The sequence below is a fragment of the Oncorhynchus masou genome, chromosome 29 (assembly GCF_036934945.1).
Source record: "Oncorhynchus masou masou isolate Uvic2021 chromosome 29, UVic_Omas_1.1, whole genome shotgun sequence".
NCBI lineage: Eukaryota > Metazoa > Chordata > Actinopteri > Salmoniformes > Salmonidae > Oncorhynchus > Oncorhynchus masou.
Genome location: NC_088240.1, coordinates 76,482,945 through 76,508,158, shown reverse-complemented (window position 1 = coordinate 76,508,158; position 25,214 = coordinate 76,482,945). Strand labels below are relative to the sequence as shown.

The 25,214-nt window shown below is 45.9% G+C and overlaps 2 protein-coding genes across 2 annotated transcripts; one reads left to right on the top strand and one right to left on the bottom strand.

Annotated features, from left to right (window-relative positions):
- Nucleotides 1-1,169: 1,169 nt before the first annotated feature.
- LOC135520588 (uncharacterized) lies at nt 1,170-20,259 on the top strand. The gene is made up of 15 exons (XM_064946243.1): nt 1,170-1,244; nt 5,126-5,348; nt 5,564-5,698; nt 8,075-8,212; nt 12,624-12,719; nt 12,913-12,963; nt 13,672-13,821; nt 13,993-14,103; nt 15,435-15,584; nt 16,007-16,144; nt 16,269-16,388; nt 16,672-16,804; nt 16,962-17,077; nt 17,260-18,881; nt 19,331-20,259. The coding sequence occupies exons 1-15, from the start codon at nt 1,225-1,227 to the stop codon at nt 19,539-19,541; spliced, it is 3,414 nt and encodes a 1,137-aa protein (XP_064802315.1). The 5' UTR covers nt 1,170-1,224; the 3' UTR covers nt 19,542-20,259.
- On the bottom strand, nt 20,253-23,472 carry LOC135520589 (uncharacterized). The gene is made up of 8 exons (XM_064946244.1): nt 23,338-23,472; nt 23,048-23,180; nt 22,564-22,772; nt 22,062-22,322; nt 21,609-21,914; nt 21,168-21,425; nt 20,730-20,851; nt 20,253-20,627 (listed from the first exon to the last, which is right to left on the bottom strand). Exons 1-8 carry the CDS (start codon nt 23,381-23,383, stop codon nt 20,517-20,519), a joined length of 1,446 nt encoding a protein of 481 aa, XP_064802316.1. The 5' UTR covers nt 23,384-23,472; the 3' UTR covers nt 20,253-20,516.
- Nucleotides 23,473-25,214: the final 1,742 nt, after the last annotated feature.

The following is a 25,214-nucleotide window of genomic DNA, read 5'->3' as shown; positions in this document are numbered from 1 at the left end:
CCCTCTCTCCCCCCGTCTCTTTACCTGTCGCCACATCCCCCTCTCCCCCCTGTCTCTTCACCTGTCGCCACATCCCCTCTCTCCCCCTGTCTCTTCACCTGTCGCCACACCCCTCTCTCCCCCTGTCTCTTCACCTGTCGCCACATCCCCTCTCTCCCCCGTCTCTTTACCTGTCGCCACATCCCTCTCTCCCCCTGTCTCTTCACCTGTCGCCACATCCCCTCTCTCCCCCTGTCTCTTCACCTGTCGCCACACCCCTCTCTCCCCCTGTCTCTTCACCTGTCGCCACATCCCCTCTCTCCCCCCTGTCTCTTCACCTGTCGCCACATCCCCTCTCTCCCCCGTCTCTTTACCTGTCGCCACATCCCCTCTCTCCCCCTGTCTCTTCACCTGTCGCCACATCCCCTCTCTCCCCCCTGTCTCTTCACCTGTCGCCACATCCCCCCCCTGTCTCTTCACCTGTCGCCACACCCCCCCCTGTCTCTTCACCTGTCGCCACATCCCCTCTCTCCCCCCTGTCTCTTCACCTGTTGCCACATCCCCTCTCTCCCCCCTGTCTCTTCACCTGCCGCCACATCCCCTCTCCCCCCTGTCTCTTCACCTGTCGCCACATCCCCCCCCTGTCTCTTCACCTGTCGCCAAACCCACCCCCCCCTGTCTCTTCACCTGTCGCCACATCCCCTCTCTCCCCCCCTGTCTCTTCACCTGCCGCCACATCCCCTCTCTAACCTTTTCCACTTCTCCTCCCACGTCCTCTTTACATGTCTGCGATCTGCCTGTCATTACATTTATCCTCTTTTTCAATCACCTCATTCCTCAGTCAACTACCATTTTGTGTCTCACTCTCTGTTTTCTAACCCTTATAGGTGGTGCTCTTCACATCTCTCTAGGTAGAGACTCCTCACAGGGTTTTAGAGGACATGATCACTTCCTGTAGAACTATTACCTACTCAGAATGATCCATATCACTGATCGACATGAAACAACACAAAGCATCTAGTCAAAAGAAATGAATCAGCGCCACCCTCATAACAAACACCACTGCTACACATTAACTAGGCCGTAGCGCAGATTTGTTATCTTAGGAATCCAGTTTTTCTCGTCAGGCCAGTTAGAGGGCAGGGGTGCTAGAGAAAGGGAGGGAAGGAGGCAGGATAGGGAGGGACCGAATCAAAGAGAGAAAGACAGAGCCAACAGAAACGAAAGATGACTGTCTGAATCAAGATGGATCCAACCGAAGCCAGGTAATTAATTAGACTTTATTTTATTACCGTAGAAGTATACTTGTGAAGGCACTATCTGGGACATTGTGTCTTTCACTATTACACTCAATCAATGCCTTGACAATCTGACGTTTCTTCTTTGTACAATAATCAGTACACTTGTACTGTGTTGTAATGTGTTCGTTTTATGATGTGTGTTGATTTGAGGTTCCCCTCAGAACCAACACAGACCAACATGGCTGCTGTGTGTTGGCCTGGTGTCAACACAAATAGAGGATTGTGTTTCAATGATACTTGAAGTCACCAGTATTAATGGATTTTTACTAGTGAGATATAGTAAATGTAAACTGGTGGTTGACATCTTGTCATGAGTGTCTGATTAAATCACTGATGTCATGGAGCAGGTGTTTTGATGTTAGGCACTGTGGCGTGGATTGTGTGTGAATGTGTAAGAGAGACTATTTACGCTCTCTGAAAGTATGCAGTGTGTGTGTATCTTGTATCGTGTGTATTACTCACTGCTTTAAAGCTCTAGATCTGGGTTTCCCAAACTCAGTCCTGCCCCCCCCCCCCCGGTGCACATTTTGGTTTTTGCCCACAGCTGACAATGAGTTGGTTATTTGAATCAGCTGTGTAGTGCTAAGGTAAAAACCAAAACATGCACCCAGGGAGGGCCCCAGGACTGAGTTTGGGAAACACTGCTCTAGATTACTGTAGGTTGATGTCTTTGGTGTGATTGATGTATGGCTGGGAACTCAAGGTACATTTTTGCTGTGTAACCCAAAGCCCTTAGAGGACATACTGTAGTTGGTGTATTTGGGTGAGGGTCAGGTATGTGTGAATTTGTGTAAGGTGTAGTTGTTTTTGAGGTTTCACCTTGGTCATACTGTAACTAAAGCTGAGAGCCCTGTGACTCTATCAGTGCCAGACTGAGGCTATTCCTGGCATCTCTGTTATGTCCCCCTTACTGCTAGCCTGCGTACCTGACAATGCATTCATCATTGCATAGAGGTAATCATTGTCATCATCATTATAGATTTTTGGCAAGATCATAACAGCTTGACTGAGGCAGAAACAAAGTGGTAGTAAGGTCACAATACCTTGTCACTACATTTCAATGGCCTGTAGTGGTTTACATTCTGCAGCCCATGTCTTGGTTTCATTTACTGTGCTCATGCTAAATGGGTGCGTGTTTTGTTAGAAATGTAAGTTCCTCTGTCTTAGTTCCTCAAGTTTCATTTCCCCTCATTGGACTTCCCCCTTTTGGTTCCTTGTTCATTTAAGTATCTAACCTTCATTAACCAGGTCAATCAGTAAGGATACGTTCTCTTTTAAATTAACTACATAGTAATCCCATGCTCTGCCTAGTCTCCTTTCTACTACCGCCCTCGCTCCATCTCTCCCTCTGCATCTCTCTCTGCATCTCTCCCTCCATCTCTCCCTCTACATCTCTCCCTCTGCATCTCACCCTCCATCTCTCCCTCTGCATCTCACCCTCCATCTCTCCCTCTGCATCTCTCCCTCCATCTCTCCCTCTGCATCTCTCTCTGCATCTCTCTCTCTACATCTCTCCCTCTGCATCTCACCCTCCATCTCACCCTCAGCATCTCTCCCTCTGCATCTCTCCATCTGCATCTCTCCCTCTGCATCTCTCCCTCCATCTCTCCCTCTGCATCTCTCTCTGCATCTCTCCCTCTGCATCTCTCCCTCTGCATCTCTCCCTCATCTCTCCCTCTACATCTCTCCCTCCATCCCTCCCTCCATCTCTCCCTCTGCATCTCTCCCTCCATCTCTCCCTCTGCATCTCTCTCTGCATCTCTCCCTCTGCATCTCTCCCTCTGCATCTCTCCCTCCATCTCTCCCTATGCATCTCTCTCTGCATCTCTCTCTCTACATCTCTCCCTCTGCATCTCACCCTCCATCTCACCCTCAGCATCTCTCCCTCTGCATCTCTCCATCTGCATCTCTCCCTCTGCATCTCTCCCTCCATCTCTCCCTCTGCATCTCTCTCTGCATCTCTCCCTCTGCATCTCTCCCTCTGCATCTCTCCCTCATCTCTCCCTCTACATCTCTCCCTCCATCCCTCCCTCCATCTCTCCCTCTGCATCTCTCCCTCCATCTCTTCCTCTGCATCTCTCTCTGCATCTCTCCCTCTGCATCTCTCCCTCTGCATCTCTCCCTCATCTCTCCCTCTACATCTCTCCCTCTGCATCTCGCCCTCCATCTCTCCCTCTGCATCTCTCCCTCCATCCCTCCCTCTGCATCCCTCCCTCTGCATCTCGCCCTCCATCTCTCCCTCTGCATCTCTCTCTGCATCTCTCTCTCTACATCTCTCCCTCTGCATCTCACCCTCCATCTCACCCTCAGCATCTCTCCCTCTGCATCTCTCCCTCTGCATCTCTCCCTCTGCATCTCTCCCTCATCTCTCCCTCTACATCTCTCCCTCCATCCCTCCCTCTGCATCCCTCCCTCTGCATCTCGCCCTCTGCATCTCTCCCTCTCCATCTCTCCCTCTGCATCTCACCCTCAGCATCTCTCCCTCTGCATCTCTCCCTCATCTCTCCCTCTACATCTCTCCCTCCATCCCTCCCTCTGCATCCCTCCCTCTGCATCTCGCCCTCTGCATCTCTCCCTCTCCATCTCTCCCTCTGCATCTCTCCCTCCATCTCTCCCTCTGCATCTCTCTCTGCATCTCTCTCTCTACATCTCTCCCTCTGCATCTCTCCATCTCTCCCTCTGCATCTCTCCCTCTCCATCTCTCCCTCTGCATCTCGCCCTCCATCTCTCCCTCCATCTCTCCCTCCATCTCTCCCTCTGCATCTCTCCCTCTGCATCTCGCCCTCCATCTCTCCCTCTGCATCTCTCCCTCTACATCTCTCCCTCTGTATCTCTCCCTCTGCATCTCTCCCTCCATCTCTCCCTCTGCATCTCGCCCTCTGCATCTCTCCCTCTGCATCTCTCCCTCTGCATCTCTCCCTCTGCATCTCTCCCTCTGCATCTCTCCCTCTGCATCTCTCACTCTGCATCTCTCACTCTGCATCTCTCTCTCATCTCTCCCTCTACATCTCTCCCTCTGCATCTCTCCCTCTGCATCTCTCCCTCTCCATCTCTCCCTCTCCATCTCTCCCTCTCCATCTCTCCCTCTCCATCTCTCCCTCTCCATCTCTCCCTCTCCATCTCTCCCTCTGCATCTCTCCCTCTCCATCTCTCCCTCTGCATCTCTCCCTCTCCATCTCTCCCTCTGCATCTCTCCCTCTCCATCTCTCCCTCTGCATCTCTCCCTCTGCTTCTCTCCATCCATCTCTCTCTCTGTCTCTCCTTCTTTCTCTCCCTCTCTCTCCCTCCATCTCTCCCTCTGCTTCCCTCTCCTTCTCTCCCTCCACCTCTCCCTCTGCTTCTCTCCCTCCATCTCTCTCTCTCCCTCCAGCTCTCCCTCTGCTTCTCTCCCTCCATCTCTCTCTGTCTCTCCCTCCATCTCTCTATCTGTCTCTCGCTCCATCACTCCCTCTGCTTCTCTCCCTCCATCTCTCTCTCTGTGTCTCTCCCTCTGCTTCTCTCCATCTCTCTCTGTGTCTCTCCCTCCATCTCTCTCTCTGTGTCTCTCCCTCTGCTTCTCTCCATCTCTCTCTGTGTCTCTCCCTCCATATCTCCCTCTGCTTCTCTCCCTCCATCTCTCCCTCTGTGTCTCTCCCTCCATCTCTCTCTCTCCCTCCAGCTCTCCCTCTGCTTCTCTCCCTCCATCTCTCTCTGTCTCTCCCTCCATCTCTCTATCTGTCTCTCCCTCCATATCTCCCTCTGCTTCTCTCCCTCCATCTCTCCCTCTGTGTCTCTCCCTCCATCTCTCTCTCTGTAGGCCCCAAGCATTAGGCCAACATTGTGTTTATGCTCTCTTATCTCTTCAGCCTTTCCTCAAAAGCAACAACCTCTTTCAATGAAGGAAGGGGAGGTGATGTGACTCAGCCAGGGGAAGTGGTGGAGCAGTGGAGGAATGGAGGAGAGGAAGAGAGACAGAGGGAGGTCGAGAGAGAGGCGGGTGTGACAGATGGAATAACTCTGGCTGCAGAGACAACTACCAACCACAGGGTGTCAGCAGACAAACGCAGATTCAATACTGTGGGATACCATGTGAGGGCTATGAACTTCAGCTTCTGTTTGTAGATGCAAGATCAGTTCGAAATCATCCCTAAATTTGAGGCCCCCATGACATTTAATCTACATTCAGAAGCCAAATGCTAGAAACTTCACCCAGCCTACCAGAAGGCTATGTGTACTTCCTAATATTCAAGCTACCACAACAAACACATACTGTATATTGACATTATATTCTCCATCATTTTCAGAGGAAGCTGAAGCAGAAAGTGGTGGCAGACTATACCACGGTGAGTAAGGGAGCGTCTGGAAGTTTCAAACCCCGAGCAGCACTGAGACAGGTCCTGTTCAGCCAGGGAGCGACTGACAAGAGCCCCATGCTTGAGGTACTTTCCTCCCACGCACTTAACTTGTCCTCTACACACATGAATACACCCTGACACGCACACGTACAGACACGCACAGCCAGTGCCACTGTCCACATACTTACTGAAAATAGGAATTTGGCAAATGTACACTCCAATTGTTCACTCAAGCATATCTGCTATGAGCCCATTTCTAACTAAATTTGATGATAACGGTGGTGGTGTGTATACAGTTGAAGTCAGAAGTTTACATACACTTAGGTTGGAGTCATTCAAATTTGTTTTTCAACCAGTCCACAAATTTCTTGTTAAAAAACTATAGTTTTGGCAAGTCGGTTAAGACATCTACTTTGTGCATGACACAAGTCATTTTTCCATCAATTGTTAACAGACAGATTATATCACTTATAATTCACTGTATCACAATTCCAGTGGGTCACAAGTTTACATAAACCAAGTTGACCGTATGTTTAAACAGCTTGGAGAATTCCTGAAAATGATGTCATGGCTTTAGAAGCTTCTGATAGGCTAATTGACATCATTTGAGTCAATTGGAGGTGTACTTGTGGATGTATTTCAAGGCCTACCTTCAAACTCAGTGCCTCTTTGCTTGATATCATGGGAAAATCAAAATAAATCAGCCAAGACCTCAGAAAAATAAATTGTAGTCTTGTTCATCCTTGGGAGCAATTTCCAAACGCCTGAAGGTACCACATTCATCTGTACAAACAATAGTACGCAAGTATAAACACCATGGGACGACGCAGCCATCATACCGCTCAGGAAGGAGACACGTTCTGTCTCCTAGAGATTAACATACTTTGGTGCTAAAGTGCAAATCAATCCCAGAACAACAGCAAAGGACCTTGTGAAGAAGCTGGAGGAAACAGGTACAAAAGTATCTATATCCACAGTAAAACGAGTCCTATATCGACATAACCTGAAAGGCCGCTCAGCAAGGAAGAAGCCACTTTTCCAAAACCACCATAAAAAAGCCAGACTACTGTTTGCAACTGCACATGGCGACAGAGATCGTACTTTTTGGAGAAATGTCCTCTGGTCTGATGAAACAAAAATAGAACTGTTTAGTCATAATGACCATCGTTATGTTTGTAGGAAAAAGGGGGAGGCTTGCAAACAGAAGAACAACATCCCAACCATGAAGCACGGGGGTGGCAGCATCATGTTGTGGGGGTGCTTTGCTGCAGGAGGGACTGGTGCACTTCACAAAATAGATGGCATCATGAGTATGGAAAATTATGTGGATTTATTGAAGCAACATCTCAAGATATCAGTCAGGAAGTTAAAGCGTGGTCGCAAACGGGTCTTCCAAATGGACAATGACCCCAAGCATACTTCCAAAGTTGGTCAAAATGGCTTAAGGACAACAAAGTCAAGGTATTGGAGTGGCCATCACAGAGCCCTGACCTCAATCCTATAGAACATTTGTGGGCAGAACTGAACTAGTGTGTGCGAGCAAGGAGGCCTACAAGCCTGACTCAGTTACACCAGCTCTGTCAGGAGGAATGGACAAAAATTCACCCAACTTATTGTGGGAACTTTGTTCCCAACCATAGTCTGGCATTTTTATGGCAGTTTTGGAGCAGTGGTTTCTTCCTTGCTGTGTGGCCTTTCAGGTTATGTCGATATAGGACTTGTTTTTATTGTGGATATAGATACTTTTGTAAATGTTTCCTCCAGCATCTTCACAAGATCCTTTGCTGTTGTTCTGGGATTTATTTGCACTTTTTGCACCAAGTATGTTCATCTCTAGGAGACAGAACAAGTCGCCTTCCTGAGCGGTATGACGGCTGCGTGGTCCCATGGTGTTTATACTTGCGTACTATTGTTTCTACAGATGAACATGGTACCTTCAAGCGTTTGAAAATTGCTCCCAAGGAAGAACCAAACTCTTCAATTTCTTTTTCTGAGGTCTTGACTGATTTCTTTTGATTTTCCCATGATGTCAAGCAAAGAGGCACTGAGTTTGAAGGTTGACTTTGAAAAACATCCACAGGTACACCTCCAATTGACTCAAATTATGTCAATTAGCCTATCAGAAACTTCTAAAGCCATGACATCATTTTCAGGAATTTCCCAAGCTGTTTAAAGGCAACTTAGTGTATGTAAACTTGTGACCCACTGGAATTGTGATACAGTGAAATAATCTGTCTGTTAACAAATGTTGGAAAAATGACTTGTGTCATGCACAAAGTAGATGTCCTAACTAACTTGTCAAAACTATAGTTTGTTAACAAGAAATTTGCGAAGTGGTAGAAAATCAAGTTTTACTGACTCCAGCCTAAGTGTATGTAAACTTCCAACTTCAACTGTATATATATATATATATATATCTCCCTCTTTCACACACCCGCTCTCTCTCTTTCTCTCTGTCAGGGCGCAGGGCAGTTGGATGCTCTGAAGCGGACTCTGGAGGCGTTCCCAGTACCAGTGTGTCTGAACTGGAGCTTGGGGGGGGAGGGGACAGAAGCCGCACTGGAGAACAACTGGACTGATATAGTACACAATCACTCGGTAACCAGATTTACCTACTGATCAATGCAAGTCATGATAGGCATATTATCTAGTTAATACAGTGCCTCGCAAAGTATTCACCCCCCTTGGAATTTGTCCTATTTTGTTACATTACCACCTGCAATTTAAATAGATTTTTATTTGGATTTCATGTAATGGACATACACAAAATAGTTCAAAATGGTGAAGTGAAATGAATTTTTTTTTTGTTGAAATTATTATTTTTTTAAACCCGGAAAAGTGGTGCATTCGTATGTATTCACCCCCTTCGCTTTGAAGCCCCTAAATAAGACCTGGTGCAAACAATTACCTTCAGAAGTCACATCATTTGTTAGATTGCACACAGGTGGACTTTATTTAAGTGTCACATGGTCTGTCACATGATCTCAGTATATATACACCTGTTCTGAAAGGCCCCAGATTTTGCAACACCACCAAGCAAGGGGCATCACCAAGCAAGCGGCATCACCAAGCAAGCGGCACCACCAAGCCAAGAGCACTATGAAGACCAAGGAGCTCTCCAAACAGGCCAGGGACAAGGTTGTGGAGAAGTACAGATCAGGGTTGGGTTATAAAAAAATATCAGAAACTTTGAACACCCCACGGAGCACCGTTAAATCCATTATAAAAAAAATGGAAAGAATATGGCACCACAACAAACCTGACAAGTGAGGGCCGCCCACCAAAACTGACGGACCAGGCAAGGAGAGCATTAAACAGAGAGGCAACAAAGACACCAAAGATAACACTAAAGGTGCTGCAAAGCTCCACAGCGGAGATTGGAGTATCTGTCCATAGGACCAATTTAAGCCGTATACTCCACAGAACTGGGCTTTGTGGAAAAGTTGCCAGAAAAAAATAAGCAAAGATGTTTGGTGTTCGCCAAAAGGCATTTGGGAAACGCACAAACCTATGGGAGAAGGTACTCTGGTCAGATGAGACTAAAATTGAGGTTGTTGGCCATCAAGGAAAACGCAATGTCTGGGGCAAACCCAACACCTCTCATCTCCTGAGAACACCATCCCCACCGTGAAGCATGGTGGTGGCAGCATCATGCTGTGGGGATGTTTTCATCGGCAAGGACTGGGAAACTGGTCATAATTGAAGGAATGATGGATGGTACTAAAGGGAAATTCTTGAGGGAAACCTGTTTCAGTCTTCCAGGGATTTGAGACTGGGACAGAGGTTCACCTTCCAGCAGGACAATGACCCTAAGCATACTGCTAAAGCAACACTTGGGTGGTTTAAGGGGAAACATTTAAATCTCTTGGAATGGCCTAGTCAAAGCCCAGACCGCAATCCAATTGAGAATCTCTGGTATGACTTAAAGATTGCTGTACATCAGCGGAACCCATCCAACTTGAAGGAGCTGGAGCAGTTTTTCCTTGAAGGATGGACAAAAATCCTAGTGGCTAGATGTGCCAAGCTTATAGAGACATACCCCAGGAGATTTGAAGCTGTAATTGCTGCAAAAGGTGGCTCTATGAAGTGTTGACTTGGGGGGAGGGGGGTGAATAGTTATGCACACTGAAGTTTTCAGTTTTTTGGTCTGATTTCTTGTTTGTTTCACAATAAAAAATATTTTGCAACTTCAAAGTGGTAGGCATGTTCTGTAAATCAAATGATACAACCCCCCCCAAAATCTATTTTAATTCCAGGTTGTAAGGCAACAAAATAGGAAAAATGCCAAGGGGGTGAATACTTTCGCAAGCAACTGAATGAATGATCCCTCCCTACCTTTTACAACATATCTCTCTCTCCCACCCCCTCTCTCTCTCTCCCTACCTTTTACAACATATCTCTTTCTCCCACCCCCCCTCTCTCTCTCTCTCTCTCTACCTTTTACAACATATCTCTCTCTCCCACCCCCCCTCTCTCTCCCTACCTTTTACAACATATCTCTTTCTCCCACCCCCTCTCTCTCTCTCCCTATCTTTTACAACATTTCTATTTCTCCCACCCCCCCTCTCTCTCTCTCTCTCTCTACCTTTTACAACATATCTCTCTCTCCCACCCCCCCTCTCTCTCCCTACCTTTTACAACATATCTCTCTCTCCCACCCCCCCTCTCTCTCTCTACCTTTTACAACATATCTCTTTCTCCCACCCCCTCTCTCTCTCTCTCTCCCTATCTTTTACAACATATCTCTTTCTCCCACCCCCTCTCTCTCTCTCTCCCTACCTTTTACAACATATCTCTTTCTCCCACTCTCTCCCTACCTTTTACAACATATCTATTTCTCCCACCCCCTCTCTCTCTCTCTCCCTACCTTTTACAACATATCTATTTCTCCCACCCCCCTCTCTCTCCCTACCTTTTACATCTCTCGCTCTCTCTCTCTCTCTCTCTCTCTCTCTCTCTCTCTACCTTTTACAACATATCTCTCTCTCCCACCCCCTCTCTCTCCCTACCTTTTACAACATATATCTCTCTCCCTACCTTTTACAACATATATCTCTCTCTCTCTCCCTACCTTTTACAACATATCTCTTTCTCCCACCCCCCCTCTCTCTCTCCCTACCTTTTACAACATATCTATTTCTCCCACCCCCTCTCTCTCTCCCTACCTTTTACAACATATCTCTCTCTCTCTCTCTCTCTCTACATTTTACAACATATCTCTTTCTCCCACCCCTCTCTCTCTCCCTACCTTTTACAACATATCTATGTCTCCCACCCCCTCTCTCTCTCTCCCTACCTTTTACAACATATCTCTCTCTCTCTCTACCTTTTACAACATCTCTCTCTCTCTCTCTCTCTCTCTCTCTCTCTCTCTCTACCTTTTACAACATATCTCTCTCTCTCTACCTTTTACAACATATCTCTCTCTCTCTCTCTCGCTCTCTCTACCTTTTACAACATATCTCTCTCTCTACCTTTTACAACATATCTCTCTCTCTCTCTACCTTTTACAACATCTCTCTCTCTCTCTCTACCTTTTACAACATATCTCTCTCTCTCTCTCTCTACCTTTTACAACATATCTCTCTCTCTCTCTCTCTACCTTTTACAACATATCTCTCTCTCTCTCTCTCTACCTTTTACAACATATCTCTCTCTCTCTCTCTACCTTTTACAACATATCTCCCTCTCTCTCTCTACCTTTTACAACATCTCTCTCTCTCTCTCTCTACCTTTTACAACATCTCTCTCTCTCTCTCTCTACATTTTACAACATATCTCTCTCTCTCTCTCTACCTTTTACAACATATCTCTCTCTCTCTCTCTCTCTACCTTTTACAACATATCTCTCTCTCTCTCTCTCTCTCTACCTTTTACAACATATCTCTCTCTCTCTCTCTCTCTACCTTTTACAACATCTCTCTCTCTCTCTCTCTCTCTCTCTACCTTTTACAACATATCTCTCTCTCTCTCTCGCTCTCTCTACCTTTTACAACATATCTCTCTCTCTCTACCTTTTACAACATATCTCTCTCTCTCTACCTTTTACAACATATCTCTCTCTCTACCTTTTACAACATATCTCTCTCTCTCTCTCTCTCTACCTTTTACAACATATCTCTCTCTCTCTCTCTACCTTTTACAACATATCTCTCTCTCTCTCTCTACCTTTTACAACATATCTCTCTCTCTCTACCTTTTACAACATATCTCCCTCTCTCTCTCTCTCTCTCTCTACCTTTTACAACATATCTCTCTCTCTTTCTCTACCTTTTACAACATATCTCTCTCTCTCTCTCTACCTTTTACAACATATCTCTCTCTCTCTCTCTCTACCTTTTACAACATATCTCTCTCTCTCTCTCTCTACCTTTTACAACATATCTCTCTCTCTCTCTTGCTCTCTCTACCTTTTACAACATATCTCTCTCTCTCTCGCTCTCTCTACCTTGTACAACATATCTCTCTCTCTCTACCTTTTACAACATATCTCTCTCTCTCTCTCTCTCTACCTTTTACAACATATCTCTCTCTCTCTCTCTACCTTTTACAACATATCTCTTTCTCCCACCCCCTCTCTCTCTCTCCCTACCTTTTACAACATATCTCTCTCTCTCTCTCTCTACCTTTTACAACATATCTCTCTCTCTCTCTCTCTCTCTCTCTCTACCTTTTACAACATATCTCTCTCTCTCTCTCTACCTTTTACAACATCTCTCTCTCTCTCTCTCTCTCTCTCTACCTTTTACAACATATCTCTCTCTCTCTCTCTACCTTTTACAACATATCTCTTTCTCCCACCCCCTCTCTCTCTCTCTCCCTACCTTTTACAACATATCTCTCTCTCCCTACCTTTTACAACATATCTCTCTCCCACTCTCTCTTTCCCTCTCTCTCTCCCTACCTTTTACAACATATCTCTTCTCTCTCTCTCTCTCTCTCTCTCTCTCTCTCTCTCTCTCTCTCTCTCTCTCTCTCTCTCTCTCTCTCTCTCTCTCTCTCTGATCAGATGATGTGTAAGACCCAGAGGCACCAACAGGAGGCGCTGTGGGAGTTGTTCCATACTGAGCTCACCTACATCAACAAGCTCACTGTTGTCACTGATGTAAGGCAGACAGACAGACAGACACCCTGCTCTCATTACTGAAAATGTATCAATGTCTTTCAGTGATGTGTCCATAACAACCAGTGACTATTCATAATAGAAATATGATAATAGTTACTGTTATCTGTATAGCATCTTTTATTGCAATGTCATTTTTCATGTCCGTGTTCATTTGTGTCATTGTGTTTCTCAGTTGGTGATGGCAGCTCTTACCAACCTGCACCAGCATGGATTCCTCTTAGAGGTCAGTCTATTTGAGCTGGGTTCTCATTCACAGGGTTTTCTGTAGGGAACATTTTCTCTAGAACTCACTCTCTGGTCTTTGGGCCTATCTGTGTTTCCCGGCTGACCACTCAAATAGATGTGTTGCAATGAACTAAGCATGTGCTTTTGAGCTGGATCTTGCATGATCTGACTGGGTTCAGGTGTGTGTGTGTTTTCATTAATGACTTTGACCTTTGGTTGAATTTAAAACCAGTACGCATTTCAAGGGGGGGCCCTTGGGCCTAGTTGAAACCGGCTGCTGTAGTACAACATACTGTACAAACATACTGTACATACAGAACATACTGCTGAGCTGACATACTAACACACTGAGAACATCTGCTCTATCTGACCCAGAACACACCAGGGCAGATGGAACATTCAGCTCAATAACAGAATGTTAGATAATTCCGCTGAGAATGTGGAAACTATCTGAGAATGTGGGGGAGTGAGTTCTGCAGAGTTCTTCAGCTAGACACTGCAGCTTTGTCAAACAATTACCCTCTTCATCTTTTTTTATCACAAAAGGTCTACAACTATCATATCTTTTTATTGACTTTAGACAAACACAAATTTCAACACAATGACATTGACACTTCCAAAAAATTAGAGATGTGGGGTAGATTGTAGGTTCAAAATCATGAAAGATGTATCATCACCCTCTTTTTCCTGACCCTCTCTTCCGCAGGTGGCACCTGAGAGCCTCTTCTCCAACCTTCCCTCCATCCTCAGCGCCCACCGGCTCTTCTGGCAGGAAGTAATGTATCCCATGCTAAAGGAAGTCCGCAGGACAGGGAAGCCCTTTGACCCCCTGGGGTTAGAGGCAGGATGCCTGCAGGTACAGTACTGACTGTCAATCAGATCTAGTATCAGGTTCATATATGGGATTAAAGTATTAAAGAGGGTCAAACGGGGGTGAAAGGAAGGAATGGAAAAACAAGTCATGGGTTTAAAACATGTTTGTTTACAGCAATCTTTGTCTAATCCCATCCCCACCCTCTGTCTGTAGTTCCCTGAGCGTTTCTCCACCTATCTGCACTACTGTTGTAAGGAGGAGAGCACAGTGGACATTACGAGCAAACTGACAGACACCAACCTGCACTTCCACACCTACTTAATGGTGAGTTAAACACACGCACACACAAACACATTTTTTATACTTTATTTGAATCCACAAATCATTATTCATATAAACATCTCAGGACAAGGATATCTGGACACAGGGAAACAGATAGCACCTTCTTCTTCACACAGAAAGGCTGTCCATGACTGCTGACACAGAGCAGTACCTCGCTATCAGCTCTGTCTTATGTAGGCCTGCTATCTGAAGTTCAGGTACTGTCAGCCTGTGAACATGGCAGAGACGACCCAATATCACCGTAGCAAGCATGCACTGTTACGAGGCTGTTCAGGAGCGACACGAGGGGCTGGTATTTAAGCAGCTTGTCAGAAAAGGACTGCTCCATGTAGTAGTCCAATGAGCAGCCCACCTCCAGAATCAGCCCCTCCCTCTGGCCTCCCCCACAACAACAATATCTGGCTTATTCAGCAGACAAGAAAACACATGATCATCAACATCAAACCAGGCTCCTCTGCAAAGGGAATGTTTGTGTATGTGTTCAGTTGGTGACTCCACTTGTCTCACCTCCGTAGCCACCAGGTCAACAAGGCGGTCATGTCTAGGTCATGTCTCAGTATGAACAGAAACCATTTACAACATGTGCAACAGACTCCTTTACGTTTACCTCAGGGTGGAAAACACAGAAGGGATCATGGTTTGCAGGGTACCAGAGAGCTAGGTTGTATTTTGTTGGTAGAACTTGCCTTAACAGTAAAGGTGAGAATGTCCTTGCCAACAGCAGCATTATGGTACATGGAATGGGAGACGGAAACAAACACACACACACCACTTCATGCACAAGCCCCCTTCTTGTTTACATGTTGCATGCACCCCCTTTCACTCTCACCCTAAAGTCACTCTGCGTCACACACATGGTTCTCCAAACTACCCTTCGTTACGGTAACACAGTCTGGAACATCAGTGAATTGAGTCATAGCATCCGCAGAACTTCTTCTGTTATTGATCATGTTCTAGTGGTTTTGATGATCACAATATCCAGGCCTTCTGTTATTGGTAATATCCTGAAGGCCAAACACTTGTTACACCAACGCTCTGACCTAATGACACAGAGCCTAGCCTGCACATTGTCTTCTTAAAGATTAGAACGTGTTTTGGGCTGTTTTTTGCTGTCTAAGCACTTTTACAGCTTGTTCAAAGAATCTCCATTATGAGTTTTTCAAGCCTTTGAATTTGTCCAGTACCATGTAACAATAATATTTCATACACCATAACAACACTGTATTTACATGAGTTCTACCGAGGCCATAACTTTGGGTATAAGGTCTAGAGACTAGAAGACACAAAATAATGTTTTTCCTCTGTGTCCATAGTGGGTGGAGACACACCCCCAGTGTGAGCGGATGCGTCTGGGAGATATGCAGGCCAAACCCATCCAGAGGATCACCAAATACCCCCTGCTGTTGAAGGCTGTCCTCAAGACCACCCAGGCTCCCCACACTCAGCACACACTCAGGGGCATGGTGAGTGAAGAGCTGGCCTTTTCAATCAAGGCCTTTTTATTCAGTTTGTCAGGCCTGAGGCTGATCATGTTCATTAGAAAAGGAAGTTGCGCGTTCCAGCACCATTTTCTTACTAGCTAATCGCTAATGGCCTCTACTAGTAATAGTAATACTACTAATAAATCTCGCTGTCCCACACACACACACACACACACACACACACACACACACACACACACACACACACACACACACACACACACACACACACACACACACACACACACACACACACACACACACACACACACACACACACACACACTCTCCTTCGCTCTGTTTCTCTCTCTCTCACTCTCTCTCTCTCACTCATTCTCTTTTTTTCTCGATCTCTCTCTTTCTATCTATCTATCTATCTCTCCCTATCCCTCTCTCTCCTCCAGTTGGCTTGTGTTAATGGGTTTCTGGACAGCATCAATGACTACTTGAGGCTTAAGGATGATGAGCAGGCCCTCTCGCTTTCCGCCCAGAAGATAGAGGGATATGACGTGATGGAGGGGATGAATGAGGAAATCGACAAGGTGAAAGAGAGAAGAAAAACAATTCTAGGAACAGGATAGGAAACTACACCAACCCTAGAAAACAATATAGATACTGTAATGTGTGATGCAGACAGAGAGTAGTCAATGTTGATGTCATCCACAGCATGTCAGAGAGTTCTGCAGTTTTGATTTGACGTGCCCTGTCAGAGGGGTGGGTCCTGGGGTCATACGCAAGCTGCTATTGGAGGAGACCCTGAAGATCAGAGGAAGGAAGGATCACAAGGTAGGTTGAGTGACAGAATCTCATTCTGTTCCAGTGAAACATTGACTTCCATGTAGAGGATTCTTCCTAAAATTATCATCTCATTAGCACGGACTTTGATGATAACTACTCTGAGGAAAAATGTATTTACTACGACTGTGATATGTGGTTGTCTCACCTTGCTATCTTAAGATGAATGCACTAACTGTAAGTTGCTCTGGATACGAGCATCTGCGAAATGACTAACATGTAAAATATAGATGTCATGTTTCTTTGGGCTTGTTGCGACTGTTATGTGGTGAAGCTGGAGGTGACAGCCCTGCTCTTCTCTGACGTGCTGCTGGTGACCAAGGGCCAGAAGAAGGCAGAGAGACTGAAGGTAGTTCGCCCCCCACTGGCCCTGGATAGAACACGCTGTGACACACTCAAAGATGGCTGTGAGTACAGTCATTGACCATACAGTACATATCCTAGAAGTGGAAAGATGAAACGTTGCTCTGTCTCTTGCTACAGAGACCAGTTGTAGAGTTTTAAATGACAGTTATTTCTTTATCTCTCCCTCGCTCTTTCCTTCTCTTCCTCTCTATCACCCAGGTTCGTTTGTGGTGGTGGAGGTGAGTGTTCTGGGCTGTGCGGCGAATGTCTACACCTTCTCCACCTCCAGCCCAGAGAGCTGCTCTACATGGATCTTCAACATCCACAAGGCACAGGTAAACAGACAGAAAAATACTGACTAAAATGGTAATAACATGATTTATTGTAGTTACCTTTTGGTCTCTTTGGTATTAAATCAATGGATGAATGATTAGATGTACAATGTACATAATGTGTAACATACAGCGATATCGATGCTCTCCTCTTATCCCTCTTTCTTTCTTCCATTCATTGACAGGAAACACTGCAGGGCCTGAGAGAGACAGAGGCCAGCAGACGACTGCAGACCAAACAGAGAGACCTACAGCTACAGGAACAAGCCACACCCCCTACAGAGCCCAAGATGACCTTTGAGGAGTCAGTAGATCAGCCTTCTGACCAATCAGAAGCACAAATCCCTTTTTCTTTGGAGGTGAAACCTGTTGAGGAACTTCTCATCCAATCAGTGAATGGGGCATTTGTGTCCATAGCAACAGAGGCGGAACAACCAACTCAGGAACCAGTGCACTATAAAGATGCAATGTTGCCAGGACAACCACGCAAGCTCAGTGACATTCATAACCAATCATTTGCAGTCGGGGTAATGAAAAAGGGGCAAGGAGGTGGCACGGTCATGGATGAGGTTATGATGTCAGAGGCAAGGGTGAGCGAGATGGGAGACATCAACCAATGGGAGGAGGGTATTGAGTCCAGGGGGATAAAAGAACGAAGGGTGACCTGGACCCATTCCAGACAGTCTAACTCTCTACCTCGAGTGGCAACAGAAACCTTTCAACCCAAACCCAACGGGCCGCACAACCTGTTGCTAGACGGATATCCTAACATAGACCACGACATAGACTACCCACAACATCAATCCAGCACTTTCCCACTTTCTCCATACAGGGAAAACAATGAAAAGGTTTCTATCACTATTAGTCCAATGGAATCCCAAGGATTTCTCTCACAGGGAGGACGAGCCACATCCACACGGAGGAATTCTGCCCCCCAGTCAGTGGAGCAACAAGCCATGAGGAACTTGTGGCTCACCCAATCAGGAGAGGAGGAGGCTTTAGTGGAATCACAGAGGTTTTCTCGGAAGCTGAATTCACCACGGTTACGCAGGAGAAGGCCAATAAACATAGAGCAGACTGCTGCCCCTCAGATGTCACAAAGTGGATCTGACAGCTCTGGGATGGTCCAGTCTGAACCACACACAAACTCTTCCTCCAACTCTGATTCAGACTGCAACCAGAAACTCAGGGGTTCCTACCAACACAACTCAGGTTCCTCCGGACAGAGCTCTGACTCTCACCTGGTGCTCAAGCTGGGGTCCTTGAAGATGAATGGAGGGGTGTTCTGGGACATGCCTGCAGAGAGAGAGTCCTCCCCAGAGCCCCACGCTTTCTCTAGGCCAGAGCTGCCTAAAGACATCCCAGAAGAAAAAGAAAACCACCCAAAAAGCCCTAAGTTGAAGACCCAGAGGAGCACGTCCATACCAGATATCATCTTCCAAGGAGGATATAATTCTCTTCTGACCTCAGCCAAGCCCTCCAACGCGCGAATAGCCCACTCTCCCCCTCCTGGGTTGGATCCATACTTGCACCCCTCCCCCCTGGAGAGCATTTTGAACCGGGCCAAGGAGAGAAGAAAGGACAGAGGGAGAAGAGAGGGAAATGGGAAATCTCCAACCTTCAGAACATGGGCTCTTCCTCCTTCTCCGTCTTTCTCCACCACTCTGTCCCAGTTGCCCAGTGAAGGGGATAGAGAGACTGAGTGGGAAGAGGTGGAGCTGGTCAGACGGCTGGCCCCCAGTGTCAGTCAGGGATGGATAGAGGAGAGGGTGGACGGAGATGAGGAGGAGGAGGAGAAGAAGAGCAGGTGAGTTTTACATCAAACCTCAGTTGGAAATAAAATAATAAAAGGTCTTCAAAGTATGCATGATCAGTTTGAAGATTCATCTATTGAAATGACTCAGTCAGCTCGGTGTGGGTGGCTGATGGCCACTGTGGAACACTTTTATTCTGGGTTATTTTATCACTCTACCTACTGGGCTGATTACCATGTAGTGTAGGATCACTATGTTCAAATCGTTATTCTTGGAAGTTGCATTTACTGTCATAACCATGACATGCCACCCGTAACCATGTTTCATGTCATGACAACCACGTCATCATAACCAATCTAACCTGATCACCAGATTGGTGTCCACTTTAGCCAACTACTTTGTTAATGTCACGCCAAACATTCCAGTGAACAACAGGCTAAGCTATTTGCAATCCAACAAGTTTATCTCCATTGTAAAAGTTTTTTCCCCCTCTCTCTTCTAGCCCCGCCTTCCCTGATGGCACCAGCGTTGATTGGCCAGGCTGGTGCTTTGAAGCCGATGAGGTCCTGGATCAGCTGACCCCAGAGGACAGTGGCGTTGGGGTTGATGAGGAGTGGTGGGAAGCGGCTGCGTTGGGGCTCAGCCAAACTTTGACCTTGAGAGACTTCCAGCGAATCGGCACGCATGAGGACGGGACGATTAGTCAGGTGTAGTTCTGTATAGGCTCCTGGGAGTCCTTCATTCTCCAAGACTTTATCTGCACTTTATGGGCAATAATATGTCATTTGAGATTTTCACTGTGCCGGAGTAGACATATAACAACGTGATACTTTTCCACAGCAAGATGTTGATTGAGTGAGCTGATTGGCACCAAATGTTGAATTTCAGTTTGTTGCATGGAATGTTTGTGAGTGATTTGGAGTTTGTGATTATGAGTCTGAGTGAACATCAGAATAATTTTCTTCAACCTGCATAATATTGTTAGAGCTACAGATGTAGGATCTTCATTTGATCACTCTTTTGTTGCTGAGGTTTTTCCTGCAACGCTGGAAATGCAGATAAGCTTTGTGATTTATGTAAATGGTCCTGAAAACCCGCACTAACACATGGTTATATTAACAATATTGCACTTTTCATGTAGCCTACTTTTGGCCAGCTCAAGCAACATTATGGACTAAATGTTCAAATCCTGTTGCTGCAGCATTATTAATATCCTACATCTGTAGACGCCTATACTGTCTTATACACGTGTACTTTTTGATGTTTTGTCAGTTAAGTGAAATGCTCTATATACTGTACATACATGTTTCATTGAACTTCATTTGAGTCGTTAATTTATAAGAGTAACTGCATATTTGGTATTGTGACCCATTGGGGAGATTCATACTGATACATAGTAATAAAGAGAGAGATTTAAACCAATGAAGTGTTTAGATAATTTTATTCTCAGTCATTCATTATATTACAAAAGTCGAATAGGTGGTTAAGGTGCCGGTAGTGAGAAATAAGGCATACATATACCAAATCAGTCACATTTCAAATAAAAGATCAATCACATTTGTTTTGGTGAAAATATGAAAGAAACTGCTACAATTGTCTGCACTGAATTAATATGTACAAATACCACAATCTTCCAACTGATCGTAGACATGTCAAATGATTTCAAATGTCATATTGCAGAGACTCCTCTATTTGGAGATCTCATCTCCTTTCACTCTGTTCCTCTCTCTGTCCTCTCTCTCATTGGCAATGGTGTGAACAATGGTCTCCAGGGCAGGGTACTGCAGGATCAGCTTGCGCTGTAGAGGAGATTAAATGACTATTACATAAACCTTTTAAAAATGTATTTTCCATGTCAACATGGATTTAAGGAAAACACACACAGCTGTAGTTGAACGTACCCTCCGATAGTTCCTGTACATCTGCACCAAGACCAACAGCAGCACCAAGAGGAAGAAACCCAGGCCGGCTACCATGGCAACATAACTGGAAGAACCTGTCTCATTATCTCCCATCAGACCACCTGATCAACCAAGACAGAACAAGGATAGATTCTAGTTTACATCTGAGTAATTTAGCAGAAGCTCTTATCCAGAACAACTTACAGGAGCAATTAGAGCACATCCACAGATTTTTCACCTCGTCGGCTTGGGGATTCAAACGAGCAACCTTTCGGTTACTGGCACAATGCTCTTAACTGCTAGGCTACCTTCCGCCCCTGTGTCTAATTATGTCAAATGTTATACATCTTGCTGATATTTGTTGTATTTGAATTGTGTCTGCATCTACCTAGATCCATGCAAATAGACAGTGAATCAAAGTAGGCAGATAGGACTTACTCATCAGATGGATGTGGTATGTCACGCTCCCTAGAACTCCCTTTTTCCCGTGGAATCGACAAGCCCATTCGCCAGAGTTCCTGTCTGTCACTCTGTTGATCCCCAGGACCCTCCCTTTCTGGACGGAGCTCTCTGATTGGGTGCCATTGAGGTCATAGGTCACTCGGACCCACTCGTATTCAGTGACCTCGCTGGCGTTGCTGAGATGACAGGTCAGTGATACTGGGGCCTTCTGGGTAGATGGTGAGTTGCTGAGCACTGATTAGAGAGAACACACAGGATCATCATTAGCATTGTGATTGCTAATTCTAAAGCACCATTTTCACATCTCATTTACCTTAAATGCTTGCCATTTTGCAGAAAGGGACAACTCACATTAGGCATTGAAATGAGGAGACTGCTACAAAATATACCATCATCCATTTTTTATGCCTGGCTCACCTTGGGCAGTCACCAACTGCATCTCCTTGGTCACCCGGCGCCCCTCCACTGTCCCTGAACACCTGTACCTGCCCCCGTCCCCCTGCCCCACTTGCCCCACACCCACAGACCTGTCCCAGGGAGGGAGGGATAGCAGGGAGGTCAGGTTGAAGGAGGGAGGGAGTGGGAGAGCAGAGCCAGAGATGTCCAGTCTCTCCCAGGCTGTGTCTGATGGGATGAGTCCAGTGGAGAACACACAGGGGAGGGTGACAGCAGACCCCACCTCAGCATACACCTTGGCACTGGCACTGGAGGGGTTAACGATACCTGAACGAGAGAAGAGATGGGGGAAGGTGATGGATAGGAGAGAAGGGAGGAAGACAGAAAACTTAATATTAACCGTCTTCAATATATCAGCTGCATTTGAATGTTTTATTCCTTCCAAACATGACATCACCGTGTCTGAGCCCTCACCTCTCACTGTCAGGGCCGTGGTGGCCTTCCCTTGTTTCCTCCCTTCATGCACTACACAGCTCCAGTTACCCATCATGCCTGCAGATGCCTTGCTCTCCAAAACACTCGCCTGGTTCTTTGAAAGGACATAATCTGCACTGTCAGGGTAAACTCTCTTCTCGTTGAGCATCCAGCTCACTGTCGCCTCCTGTGGCCATGGAGTGACACTGCAAGTGATTGTCATTTTGTTGCCCTCCACTGGAGCAGGTGGGGAGATGGATACTGTGAAAGAAAGACATGGGTAAGTAAGAGCAATGAGATGTTAATCATATTCACAGGTTTATGATATGTGTGACTGTATGATAAACAGCAGATAAATATAGTTATACCTTGTTATTACAGCATGTAAATATCACTTTAAAATTATGCAAATATCACTTTAAAATGACTAAATATCACTGAAAGTTCATTTAATTTTCCACACGGTATTTCATATAAGTTACTGTCTATTTTAGCTCCTTACCTTTGATGACCCTGAGGAGGATCCTCTTAGAGAGGATTTTCTCGTCGTCCTGCACCATGCAGGTGTAATTCCCTCTGTCCTCCTGCCTCACCTCCTTTATGTACAGGCTGTAGTCACCAGCTCCAACCTCTGAATGGGGGCATCGAACACGCTGGGCAGCTCCTATTCCCCAGTGCTCCAGTCCACTCTTTCCCTTTCTCCATACTGTCCTGAGAGAGAGGAAGAGATGCTACGTTTCAAACATGACACTTGTATTGTACAGACATACAGATCAATAGCAATGCATTGCTATGCTCTCCTATAGAACACTTTCAATACAGAAAAATGTATTAAGGGAACAAGAGAAAGAAAGACCAGGATAGAGAAAGATAAAAAGGGAATCTTTGAGGATATTGGAGTCACAGAGGTAGACAGAGAGGATGAGAGAGATGGATGGGGAGAAGGAGAGCATGAAAGACATGGACCGAGAGAAAGGCAGTCGCACCCCTCAAGCTCCTTGCTCCAGAGGACGACGGCTGCAGAGGCGGAGGGAGAGCGACACACGCAGGGTAACACTGCCTGGGACCCTGCCTCTGCGAACATCTCAGTATACTCAGACAGACACTGACACCGACCCCCTGAACAAATACACATACTGTATGAATACACACACATACCCAATCCTCCATCCGTAAGTACACATCAAACATGTTATAACATTTCTTTAAATCGGTTTAAATTGCAACACATTTTCATTTAAAAAACAATGACTACAGATCATCTGTAAGATCTCACCTGTCACTAACAGGGATGTTCCCAAGAGAAGGAGAAACTGCCACATGGTCTCTTCTTTTCTCCTTCGTTCTGAAGTTTTGATCAACAGATTGTTGTTGCAAAACTAGCTTAGTATCTGTGTCCCTCTTTGATCTCTTGCTGTCGTGTGTGTTTCTGTCAATTGGGTCTGGGTATATAAAGGCCTGTAGGTGTGAGTTGTGGGAAGAGGGAGGTGCCTAACCAGGTAGTCCCTCTCCTGGCCATGTGACATGAGCAACGAGACGGTTTTTGTTGCGGTTTGTGTCAGTCTCTCTGACGCACCTACATGCTCCCTTCCACGGATTCTCTTTCTCTCTCCCTCTCTCTCTCTCTCTCTCTCTCTCTCTCTTTCTCTCTCTCTCTCTCTCTCCCTCCCCCCTCTCTCTCTCTCCCTCCCCTCTCTCTTTCTCTCTCTCCCTCCCCCTCTCTCTTTCTCTCTCCCCCTCCCCTCTCTCTCTCCCTCCCCCTCATATCTCTCTCTTTTTCTCTCTCTTTCTCTCTCCCCCTCCACCCCTCCTTTCTCTCTCTTTCCCTCCCTCCCTCTCTCTCTCTCTCTCCCTCCCCCTCATCTCTCCCCCTCCCCCTCCTCTCTCTCTCTCTCTCTCTCTCCCTCCCCCTCATCTCTCCCCCCCTCTCTCTCTCTCTCTCTCTCTCTCTCTCCCTCCCCCTCATCTCTCCCCCTTCCCCCTCCTCTCTCTCTCTCTCTCTCTCTCTCTCTCTCTCCCCCTCTCTCTCTGCTCAAGTTACCTTACTGGTACACAGTGGTATAAAAAACAATGTATTACAAAAGATGCATCATATCATCAGAAATATGCAGTACTGTAATACACAGTATTTATATATTTATGTATTTCTACTCAGTGGAACTTACAGGAAGTACAGGGTTGCCAAAAGTGTGCACAGTCTAACCACTGTATCCTTCCACATTGATCAACATGCAGTTCTCACTGCTGAAAGTTACCAGCTCACCAGCATACATGGGAGGACAGGGCCGGTTCCAGTAATGCAAGTCATTGAATGGTGGTTGGCTTTGTTTTGATGGAGAATACATGATGATGATGATAGTGACTTCCATCTCTCTTTACGTCTCTCTCTTTCTCGCTCTCTGCCTCAGTCATACAGGGCTATTCTGAAGCTTAGGGACAGTATTTTAGTTTATAGCATCAGGTTCCCATCATACCACCTACACTGCTCTATAGTTTCAGACAGACAGACAGACAGACGTTAGGCAGACATTAGACGGATGGGTGGATGGATGGATGGATGGATGGATGGATAGTTAGATAGATAGTTGAAATTGGAAGTTTACATACACTTAGGTTGGATTCATTTAAACTTGTTTTTAAACCACTTCACACATTTCTTGTTAACAAACTATAGTTTTGGCAAGTTAGTTAGGACATCTACTTTGTGCATGACACAAGTAATTTTTCCATCAATTGTTAACAGACAGATTATTTAACTTTTAATTCACTGTATCACAATTTCAGTGAGTCAGAAGTTTACATACACTAAGTTAACTGTACTTTTAAACAGTTTGGAAAATTCCTGAAAATGATGTCATGGCTTTAGAAGCTTCTGTGAGGCAAATTGACATCATTTGAGTCAATTGGAGGTGTACCTGTGGATGTATTTCGAGGCCTACCTTCAAACTCAGTGCCTCTTTGCGTGACATCAGGGGAAAATCTCCACAAGTCTGGTTCATCCTTGGGAGCAATTTCCAAATGCCTGAAGGTACCGCGTTCATCTGTACAAACAATAGTACGCAAGTATAAACACCATGGGACCACGCGGCCATCATACCGCTCATCTTCTAGAGATGAACATAGTTTGGTGCGACAAATGCAAATCAATCCCAG